Consider the following 12,244-nt stretch of genomic DNA (forward strand, 5'->3'; position numbering starts at 1 on the left):
TATGAAAACATATGCTAAACCACTACTGATCAGAGAAATGCAAGTTAAAACGACTCTGAAGTATCACCTCACACCTATCAGAGTGGAAAATATTGGATGTTGAAGGAGATGTGGGAAAACTGGGACACTAATCCACTGTTTGTGGAGTTGTGAACAGATGCTCATTCTGGAGAGCAATTTGGAACTAGGACCAAAGGGCTATAAAACTGTGCATACCTTTTGATCCAGCAATACCACTGCTAGGTTTATATCCCAAAGATATCCCAAAAAAGAGAAAAATACCTATTTGTACAAAAATATTTATAGCAACTCTTTTTGTGGTGGCTAAGAATTGGATATCAAAGGAATGACCCCATCAATTGGGGAATGGCTAAACAAATTGTGGTATATGATTGTGATGGAATAGTATTGTGCTATAAGAAATGACAAACAGGACGATTTTAGACTTATATGAACTGATGTATAGTGAAGTGAGCAAAACCAGGAGAACGTTGTGCAGTGACAACAATATTGTTTGATGAAGAACTGTAAATAATTTAACTATTCTCAGCAATGCAGTGATCCAAGTCAATTCCAAAGGACTAATACTATCCACTTCCAAAGAACAAACTGATATTGATTGAACACAGACTGAAGCATGCTATTTTTCACTTTCTTTCATTTTTTTCTTTTATTTGAGTTTTCTTATACAAAATTATCAATATGGTAATGTTTTACATAACTGCACATGTATAACCTATATCTAATTGCTTAGGACCTCAGGGAGTTGGAGGGAGGGGAGGGAAGGAGGGATAGAACTTGGAACTCAAAACTTTAATTTTTTTTTTTGGGTGGGGCAATGAGGGTTAAGCAACTTGTCCAAGGTCACACAGCTAGTAAGTGTCAAGTATCTGAGACCAGACCTGAACTCAGGTCCTCCTGAATCCAGGGCCAGTACCTTATCAACTACACCACCTAGCTACCCTGGAAATCAAAACTTTAAATAAAAATGTTTACTATAATTAAAATTAATTAACTGAGAAACAAGGTAATATATCTGAATATGCACAAAAGCTAAAATACTAAAAATTTTTGTTAAAATGAAAGTTTTAAGCCAGAAGACAGGTCTTTGGTTAAAATAATATAACATTATTTTGAATATATACAATACTTTCCTCTGTCTCTCACCTCCCTCCACAAACTGCCACCCCCGCCATGTTTTACATTATTTCAAGTGACACTTCAGGAGATAAAACTTTAGTTTTATAGAGCAAAGTATTTTCTCATACCAATTCTGTGCACTAGCTATAGCGAGTATTATTATTATTCCAATTTTATAGATAAAGAAACTGAATCCCAAAGACTAGGCCACAGTTAAAATTAAAAGATATTACAGTCAGGGCTCAAACAAGGCCTTTGGATTCCAAGACCCATGACTCTTACCACCAAACCATTCTGCCTCTAAGTTCTTAGAAGATGTGTTACCTTTCTGATTGGGAAAACTGAGGCACAACAGGGTCATACACCTGGGAAAGGTTCCTGCCTAAATAGTTTAAATATTACTCCTCATCTGAAATATTACTGTTTACCTCCTTGTAACTTCTACAAATTGGCCCTGCTTCCCTAAAATCTTTGAGTCCATAATAGCATGGCTGTGAAGTGTGACTTGGGTGTGAATCTAGCACAGTCAGAATTTGATAGTTACAGATGCTAAAGATGAGATTATGGATTAGGTAGAACCACAAGGGGTATTAACTATTATCTGAATGGTCCTTTCAACATGGAGTTAGTAAATTTCTGCTTTAGGCCTAATGTGAAATTTACTGGGTAGCCACTGTTTTGGTGGCTGGCTTACAAATAGTATAGATTTGTAAAACTCAATGCCATTCATTGAGTTTTCTTAGCCAATCTGAGCCTAAATGAGGCTTCCTCTAACAATAAATTCTGGATGTTTCTCACTGAGCTGGTCCGTGGGGCCAAGGATATAAACACCAGTGTTTGACCCCCAGTCAGGATATCAGCTAAAATTACACAAATCTTGTTTCAAATACCTACCCCAAACCACATTTCTTTGAGATGAGCTCACTGCTTTCCTACCTTTCCTACAGGAAGAAAACAGAATCCTACAGACATAAGCACAGGAACTCAAAGATGAATAATAGTATTAGCTCGCATGTGTATTATGCTTTATAATTTACTAAAACACTTATGTCATAATAACCCTAAAGATTAGGCAGTACAAGTATTTTTGTCCCAGTTTTACAGATAAGGAAAATGAGGTTAAGAGAAGTTATTTGAGCTAGAGTCAGAACTAATTACCCATAAGTCCACTATTCTTTCCAAGAAACCATAAACAGCCATGAAGTAGAGAAGAACCAACAGCTTTGTGTCTAAGCCACTGAATAAGCTTCCTCAGCTTCCCAGAGTCTGGGGGCTGGGGTGGGGGTAAGGGGGGGGGCAGTAGCTTCTGCCTAGGTCATAGTTGTGACTGTTTCTGGAGCTTCAGTCCAGCAGCTGCCCCCAAAAACTAACTGCCACAAGGTGATATAATTTTGGTCCTCTTTGAGTTTGAAAAACAACAATTATGCAGCCTTTATAGACCCTTATATATAGTTTAGTGGCTTGATTTTTATTTGAGTTTGATGAGACTGTTTTATATCTATATCTCCCATCTCTGAAAAGATAGCACATTCTTACTAACCTCTTTGTCCCCCTAAAATGAACTCTGAAGTATTTACCATGAGATATAACAGCACTGAGAAAACCCAGAAGTCCCAGCACCCATTTTTCTTGTTAGTGATATGGTTGTTTCTGCTCATTTTTATCTCATTTTGCTTTCCTTTGAGTAACTGGTATATATCTTATTTGTGCAATATAATGGGCCAGAAAGTTGAGTTTTCACATCTTTATTCATCATCCTTTCCCATGGGCTACTTGCTTTTGTGCTGAGATGGATCTGAATTCATTCAATATAATTTTGTTTTTGTTAAAATTTTACAAAGGCATTCAAATAATAAAAGTGACTATTAAAGATGTATGATTAATAAAGTACATAAAAATAGTCTTCAAATAATATCTGACAAAATAAAATTATTCCCTGAAACATAATCCTTAGTAACATGTAAGACACTGCCAGTCATCTCAAAGTGAATAGTGGATGTATATTTGTGTAAGAGCTAACAACACAGTTTTCATTATACCTGAAATCACATGCTGTGGTAAATTCTGCTCCTCCTCCCATTGCTCTTCCTTGAACCAAAGCAACACTTATTAAAGGCAGCCTACATAATAAAGAAAAACAGAGTATTATTAACTTGTTTTATACTTTTGAATGTCAATTTACAGGTCCTGCATTAATATCTGAGAAGATTCAATGAGGGAGCTTAAATTATTACAGTATGTTATAATCAGAAACAAGCTCCAAAAGACAATGAAACACTGGGCTTTCATTCTGGATTGGGGGGGGGGGAGTAAGAGAAAAGAGGAGGAAGGGAGAAAGTTCAATTTATAATTCGTACCACAGTTACTATAATCATTCTTCCTAAATAGATTGATACTCTGTAACTGGGCATATGGAGAAACACTGAAACTTAGTTCCAGAGATATTTGAGTTTTGGAATATCAAACTGGAAGAAGTCACACTAGGAACTCAGAAAGAAGAATTCATTGTACAAATAGAAATTAATTATTTTACAAAATGCTCATCTTTTTAAAAGGACCACTTCCCAATATTAGTTATCATTCAACTCAGCACTCAAGTGAATAGCACTTTCGAACTTAGCAACTAAGAGTGAACGAAAATGAGGACTTTGTCTCAGCTGTCCCTAAGGCTTCTCTTCAACCATGGGGAGCAATTCCATATAGCTATGAAGAAGTCCCACTGTCCCTATGCACATTCTGTAATCTCAAAGCAAGGCCAGGAAAAATGAAACAGTATTCAAGAACCTGAATAGGATTGTGCAAGTGTGACTGATACAGACACATGTGTATGTGTGTGTACACATGTCACATATATACATGTATGTAAATGTGTACACGTATGTACAGATATAAGTGTGTGTGTGTGTGTGTGTGTGTGTGTGTGCTAGGTTACAATACCACCCCCACCCCCACTCCCACCCCCTAAGCCCATCCCCGCACTTGCCTTTTAACTGATGAAAGTCCTAGCCAAGGCTTGGCTCAAAAGTCCTTTCCCTTTGCGAAGCACTTTCAATCCATCACAGTCTCCAGTCATTATTCCCTCCATTCTCACAGCATTCACTACAACTCATGCTAATTAATTCTGGAATTGCCTTGTTATAACTCTGGTGTAAATATTTCCTTATCTTTACCTAGTTCATCCTCCTGTAATCCCTATTCTATAAAGTGCCTGAGGTTCAGAGTAACTATTCCTTACACCTTATATTCCTCATTTGCTAAGTCCCTTGTTTGTACACAACAGGTGTGTAAATGTTTGCTGATGTACTGTTTGCTTGCTCATCACTCAGTCATTTTAAATGATAGTTAAGTCTGCTTAAGAGAAAATGCCTTAGTATTTTCAATAACTGATCTGTTTTTAATCTTAATACTAACAGTGGAGTTACAGACTTCTTTCTAGTAACCTGGAGCAATCCCACAACAAGGGAAGGGATACTACCTCATAAATCTTGTTAAGGTGTTTTGCATAAACATGCACAATTCGACTCCATCCTACAAATAAAAACAAAAATAAAGATAATATGTAACTAATGTAATTACATTACAGAGGGAAACTTATTTTTCTGAATTTGAGAATGCCAAAGTTATAGCATTCAAAATCAAAAGTGAACCTGGCTTTCCTCCATTTTGCAAACTTTGTGTAGCTCACAAAACAAACTGCATTTTCCCAAAATAATTGCTTTCATTTTTTCTGAAGCAGAATTACAGCTAAAAACTGAAAACTAAAGTAATAAATATATGTAAAATAGCTGAGGATGATAGGGGATAGAAAATATGTTGATCCTTATTAATAATAAAATCAATTATTCTGATCTACATATAGAATAGATTCCTCTTAATCATTCAATTAATAAGCATTTCTCAAGTATCTAATAGGCAATGGAGATACAAAGACAAAAGCAAAATAGTCCCTTCCCTCAAGACCTTAAATTCTAATGGGGGAGACAACAAAGAAAGGAAATAAGCCTACTTAGTGGCATATTTATTATTTATTATTATTATTTATTAGTGGCACATGCCACTAATTTCTGGTCTGACTGCATATAGGCAACTAATTCTGAAACAAGTCCCACATCTATTAACAACTATTATTTATATGTTGATTATAGTCAATTTCAGTTTTTATGATGGGGGGAGGGGGAGTTCTTGCCATAGCAAACACCTTTTGACTCTGTTCTTGAAGAAAGATCTCCTGAACTATAGATATGAAGTTTCTGAGTTGTCAAAAAATGTTAAACCTCTTTGGTCTCAGCTTTGAATCAAAATTTGAGACATACGTCATGGTAGTATTTTTGCTTATGCCTATCATGAGTATTTCAAGATAAGATGACTGTGTTACATAAAGTGATACTGTTCCTTTCTAAGTCCAAACTTAAAAAAAAAAAAAAAAAGGAAGCAGCAGCAAGGAGACAGAGAAGAGCACTGGAATAAGAATAACTACTAAATGTATAAAAGACCAAGGTGTCATAGGCAAGGAGAAAGTTAATCAAGAAGGTAAAGAAAAAAGTTATCCTCCAGGTAGCCATAGGTACATTTCAGAGTTTACAGATTCACTTCTAAGTCACAGAAAACTCTGCAAAAATGTATATTCTTCATCATGTCTCCAAACTACTCAATCCACCAAAAAACTGTACATCTTGATGGCCTATATGACATCTCTAATATCAAAACAGAACAATCAATACTTTTTCTAGTTCTTTCCCTACTTTTTTCTATGCCCTGTCCTAAAACTTTTCAAGATTAATCCTTACATTACATTGAATATTCTGCCTTCTCAATTGAGGATTATCTACCTTCTTGAACACTATCAGATATCATTCCACTCTTTGAACAAATGGTGTCAGAACTAATTCAACTCTTTCTTAAATTTAATTTTTTAAAGCTTCTCTGAAAAAATAAATTTATATACTGCTCTTCAAACAAATGGTATTAGAACTGAACCAATTTTTTCTTAAACCTAAATAATCCGGATTGGGGAGGGGCCCTTGTAAAATAAAGTAAGTTATAAGCTTAAAAATTATATTAGAGATCCAACAACTTCTCTCCCCAAAACTTTAAAACACAATGGGAAAAAAGGCAGCATGATCAACAATCACAATTAAAAGTATTTAATAAGGACAGTAGAACATTTTATCAGAATTGACTTGGGCAGTCTATCTGAATGATAATCTATCCCAGCCATTTCATCATCTTCAGCACAGGGAATCTAAGGCAATTTCACCAAATAAGCAGATATTTCAGTGATGCATTTGTGACTATAAAGGGCAGAGTGTTTGCTACAGAAAGAAAAGCCTCTTTTACAGAGAGACTATTATAAGGCCATGTTAACAATTTCAGAGCCTCTTAGTTGGGGTAGAACAGCCTCATTCAGACGTTACAGCTGCAATGTGTAAACATTTCTGAATCTCAGAATCATGAAGCTATTTTAAACTAGTTAAGTATTCCATACATTTATACTCATCACTCTGACACACTCGTACAGGGAAAATGACATAAGCATTAATACTTTAACACATACTGTTTTGTATGATTTCCAATATACTTTAAATTCCTTCCAATGGATTCCCTATCTCATCCTCCAAAGAATCTCTTTCTTCCTCAAGCCTCTCACGTTGCCACCCACCCACCTCTTAAGCTGAGGACCCTGCCTCTTATTTTACTGAAAAAACCAAGGCCATTCAATAGGAACTCCCTCTTTTTCCATTCTCTTCATTGCAAAACCCCTTGATATCATCATCCTCCACTCTTTCTTCATTTCCCCCAGTCTTTGACAAAGATGTACTCCTTTCCCTTGCAAAGGCCAGCCCCTCTATATTTGTACTTGATTTCATTCCATCCTTCCATCCAAACTTCTGCAGTAGACTGCATCTTTAATCATCCCCATTTCCCCAGATTCCCTAAAATTTTCAACCATTCCCTATCTAGTTTCCTACCTACTGCTTTCAAACATGCTCAAGTCTCCCTCTATCCTTAAAAAACACCTTTACTACACCTCACCATCCCCTCAATCTATCACCATATATGATATATACATATACAAATCTATATACATTATGTATCTAGATCTTTTTCCTTTCTCAGCCAAACTCCTTGAAAAAAACCCACAGCAGCCTCCACTTCCTTACCTCTCACTCATTCAACCTATTGCAATTTGCTTTCCAGCCTCATCACTCAACCGAAATTGTTCTTTCCCAAGTTACTGACCTTCGCTTAATTGCCAAATCTGTTGGCCTTTTCTCCATCCTCACCCTACCTACTATACTTGATGCTGCTGACCACCTGCTCCTGGATACTCTCATTTCTCAGTTTGGGGGACACCACTCTTTCTTGTTCTCCTCCTACTCATCTGACCATTAGCTTTCTGTCTCCTTTGCTGGATCATCTTCAAATCATGCCCCTAAATGTGGAACCCCTAAGGTTCTGTTAGACATCTCCCCTTCTCCTATAATCACTCTGTGTGTGACCTCATCAGTTCCCATGGATTTACCTTCTTTATGCAGAAAACCCACATAATCTACATATTCAGCCTCAGTTTTGTCCTTGAGCATCAGCCCTGTATCTCCAATTGTTTCTTAGAAGCAATTCTCCCTCTGACTGGATAGCTCCTCCCAGAACCTCAATTGTAGGAGGGTACCCAGGTCAGCCAAGTCTTATTCTTCTTCAGGCTGCACTCCAGACTTTTTCTACCATGCTTTAGCCCTACCCTCACCCTCTTTCAACTTTATTTTAGCTGCCTTTCCCATTAGAATGAAATCCCCTTGAGGGCAAAGGCTGTCCTCCTTTCTTCTTCTTTTTTTTAAGTGCGGCAATTGGGGTTAAGTGACTTGCCCAGGGTCACACAGCTAGTAAGTGTTAAGTGTCTGAGGACAGACAGATTTGAACTCAGGTACTCCTGACTCCAGGGCCAGTGCTCTATCCACTGCGCCACCTAGCCGCCCCTCCTTTCTTCTTGTATTTGTATTTCCATCTTAGCAGGTGGCTAGCACATAGTAAGAGCTTAATAAATGATTACTGACTATAGTTGCCACTGCTACCAATGTTATTTTCCTTAAGTGGAAAATCTAACCATGTCACTCCCTACTCAATAAATTCCATCCAGTGCCTCTAGGATAAAATATAAACTCTGTTTAACTTCTAAAGTCTTTCACAACCTGGTCCCAATCTATCTTTCTAGTCTCTCTCGCACACTCTGGAACAAAACAAAACTGGCCTCTCTGCTTCTTACATATGATCCTCCAACTCCTATCTCCACGCCTTTGAACTGGCTGTTCTCCACACTTGGAGGTTCTGTCTCTCACAAAATCCCTCTCTTCTTACAAGACACAGCTCAAGTATCATCTTTTGCAAGAAGACTTTACCGAGTCTTTCTTTTCTGATTTCCTCCCTACCAAAATATCTTATATTTAACAACCTTGTATTTACTTGTATTTATTCCGTATATTTATTGGTTACATACATTCTGTACATATCATATCATATAAGTTATCATATATATATATATATATATATATATATATATGCATACATATATTTGTTGTCTCCCCCATTATAGTGTTAAATTCCTTCTAAGTAGGTATTATTTCATTTATTGTATCCAGAGCCTAGCACAGTGTCTGGCACATAGTAGGCACTTAATAAATACTTATTGATTGAAATAATAATCAAGTCTTGGAAAGTTTTACACAAAGGGAATCTTGCAAAATCACATTTTTCCCATTAACTTACATTATAATCAAAACTTAAATTTATAATATGTAGATTAAAAGAGGCAGCGTGACAGAGTGGAAAGCTTGCCAAATTTGTAGTTAGAAGTACCATGGACCAAATAACAGGTCTGTTTCTTACTACCTATGTGACCTTGGGCAAGTCACAAACTCTCTGGGGCTTAGTTTTTACATCTATAAAATCAGAATATTGCTCTACATGATCACTGAAGTGCCTTCAAGCTCTAAATCCTTGATCCTATAATACCTTATCCTAAGACAAACTCGGCAGATGCCAGAAACTTAGCCTCATTCCAAGAGTTTATATTCCCTGGAAAAGACTTTTATTAAAAAATACATTGAAAGCTCTATTTCAGAGATTGATAAAATGTATTTTATTTATTTCTTCCTGGGGTGAGGCAAACGGAATTAAGTGACTTGCCCAGGGTCAAACAGCTAGTAAGTGTTCGAAGCTAGATTTGAACTCAGGTCCTCCTGACTTCAGGGCCAGTGCTCTTTCCACTGCAACATCTAGCTACCCCAATAAAAAGTATTATACTGATACCTCATTTTAGACATAAGCAAACAGACAGGTGACTTGCCTAACGTCACAAAGCTAACTGTAGTAGAGACAGAATGGAAACCATAGTCCACCTCTCCATTCACTTAAACATAAAGACATGCCACACAAAATGAGTGGTATTGAGAGACATTAATGACAATGACACTTTATATTTCTATGGCACTTTAGGTTGGCAGAATGTTATATCCGTGTTGCCAGACAGGACAAACCACTACCATGACCTTCATCCTTTGACCCTGGTGGATGCAACTTGAGAGCCCAAGAAATAAGAACTTTTTTGAAGGTTTCAATTCTTTTTGTACTACTGCACTAAACTGCTTTTCCAACCTAAGGCACTTCTGATAGTCTTCATGAACAAGAAGTCAAAAAGAAACTTCTATAGTCTACAGGCAGATCCACTGATCGGCATAAGGATGATGGTGGCACTCGCATCCTCACTCTGAACAAGCCAAGTAAAATGAATACATTCTCAGATACTAGTGACTCCCTCGCTAGTTGAAGGTTAATGGAGGAACATGAGGCATCATGGTAGAGTAGAAAGAAAAAGACTGGCTCCTGCTTCATATGTGAAGCATTTATGTATATGACAGACAAATGTCTACTTCTGCTCACTGCTGCTTTAGGTGAAAGAGAGTAAATGCAAAGGAAGTGGGAGGCTAGGAGGACTAAAGAGGGGAGATGATGAAGGCAGCAGTTCTCCTTGAAGAACTAAGGAAAGAAATAACCCCTTGTCAGTAGTTACTGAGGGTCTATCTCCTGAATGGCTCACACTTCATGCTGCCTTTTTAAAGGCTAGCTATCCTCCTTTTCAGTACTCCCCACTACTTATTAAAAAATAAATAAATAAAACAAATACTTTAGTTCAAAAGGTTTCTAAGGGAATATATAAGAACAAATAAACCTAGAAACCTAATGATCATATGTTTGAATATTATTCTGATATAAGCAAGGACAGGCTAAAGCCAATTGAAGAATGTGTTATATTACTGAACCCCAAAGCTTTTGATGATCTCTCTAAAAAGCTGTTTACTTCTCTTACATTAGTCTCCATGTCATCCAAGGTAAAAATACAGATTTCTGGAAGGAAATTAATCAGAAATTGCTTCCTTAAGGGCCACAGAATTATACCATTACCATAAAGAACAATACTAGTTCTCTCCTTTACAACAGAAAATTTAAGCCAAGAATGGGGAGAATGCTGGTCCTGACATCTGAGGATCTGGGTTCAGTTTTTACCTCTACACTTGCTACTTTGTTGACTTTGGATAAGTCACTTAATTCTGTAAGTCAGTTTCCTCATCTGTGAAATGAGTGGGTTTGACTAGATTATCCATTTCACTTCCAAATCAATGATCTTATGATTCAACAGGTATATCAGGAGCTAAACATGCAATTTACATGACTATGACCACCAACCTGTGAAGTTCCCAGACCTTTCACAGCATTCAAATCAGATCCTGAGCAGAAAGTGTTTTTTGCTCCACAGACAATTAGGCCTTTCCCTTCTTTCCAGTTCTCTAATTCAATCACCCTCTCCAGAAGCTGTAGCATCATAACTCCTGTTATTGAAAGGAAACAAAAAAACTAGGAAAATAGAAATAAATACTCCACGGTTAGCAAATACATTCCAGGTCTCTATTGTCTATGCCCATAGCACTGTACTGGATTGTGGGGAGATACAAAGATACAAACGCCTTAATGGGATTTATATACCACATAAAACAGTTACAAAACAATGCAAGGCAGCATATGATTAAGTGTTAAAATGAGCATTAACACAGTGTTCATTCAGAAAAGGGAAAGATTATGCTTACAGGAGTGGTTAAAAAAAGAAACTAGGCCAAAGGGATGATTCAATTAGACCAATACTTCTTCCTTGGTCTCTAAAGGAATGTAAAGGGAATTGTAGAATGAGGAAAAAATTAAAACTCAAGTTCCTAGCAAGATCTTCCTTCTAATGGTTATCTTTTGGATATGCTTATGCTAACAGTCTTTGGTAATTTTCCAAGTTCACAGTGTTCTCAGTGTGACAAATTCTAATTTTTCCTTTACCCAAGAAATTGCCTTGGGAGCAAATAAAGGACTAACAAAGTGATTAAATTAAAACAACGATTTGGACTAATAGATACCAAAGTTTACCCCAGCCACTGCTTAATCCATTAAACTATAAACTCTTCCATTAGAATGTAAATGACCTCTCAAGGTCAGAATATGTTCCGATTACTTTCTCTATTACTTTTCACATCACCACCAACAAATCTCTGCCTGATTAGTCCACTTCACTTAAGAAATTGAAATTTTATAAGTTTTCTTTTTGTTGACTATGATTTTTATCTCGCAGTTAAAAGTCAGTCAGAACAGATATTCACTGAACTTTTCCTAAGGATGTACAGTTCTGTACTAGGTGCTTAGCATGATAGAGTACTGGACATGGAGTCCAGAAGACTTGTGTTTAAAATCCCTTCTCTGACATTTATTAGATTTATGACCATTAGGAAGTCAATTAACCTTTCTGAGCCTCAGTTTCTTTCCTCATAGATAAAAAGGGGAAGTGGGATTAGATGGCCTCTAAGGTCCCTATATAAGTTCCACTATCCCCTGTTCTTTCCAAAGGATGAAGGAATTTTAAAAATTAGAGTGAGAAATAAAAGATGGACAGCCCAAGTGCTACATTGGATCTGTCATTACCTTTGTGATCTTGGGCAATTCACTTAACCTCTCTGAGCCTTGATTGCCTCATCTGTAAAATGAGAGGGTTGAGTCTAAGAACCTATAAACCCAA

The 12,244-nt window shown here is 36.8% G+C and overlaps 1 protein-coding gene across 2 annotated transcripts in view; it reads right to left on the bottom strand.

Moving 5' to 3' along the window:
* Nucleotides 1-12,244, bottom strand: part of ECHDC1 (ethylmalonyl-CoA decarboxylase 1) — a 59,502-nt gene that overhangs the window by 28,296 nt on the left and 18,962 nt on the right. For both annotated transcript variants that reach the window (XM_044002450.1, XM_044002449.1), the window contains exons 3-5: nt 10,879-11,021; nt 4,616-4,668; nt 3,180-3,260 (exon numbers count right to left, since the gene is read on the bottom strand). In XM_044002450.1, the coding sequence (XP_043858385.1) occupies nt 3,180-3,260; nt 4,616-4,668; nt 10,879-11,021 (277 nt within the window). The remainder of the gene's footprint in view (nt 1-3,179; nt 3,261-4,615; nt 4,669-10,878; nt 11,022-12,244) is intronic.

The sequence above is a fragment of the Dromiciops gliroides genome, chromosome 4 (assembly GCF_019393635.1).
Source record: "Dromiciops gliroides isolate mDroGli1 chromosome 4, mDroGli1.pri, whole genome shotgun sequence".
In the NCBI taxonomy this organism is placed as follows: domain Eukaryota; kingdom Metazoa; phylum Chordata; class Mammalia; order Microbiotheria; family Microbiotheriidae; genus Dromiciops; species Dromiciops gliroides.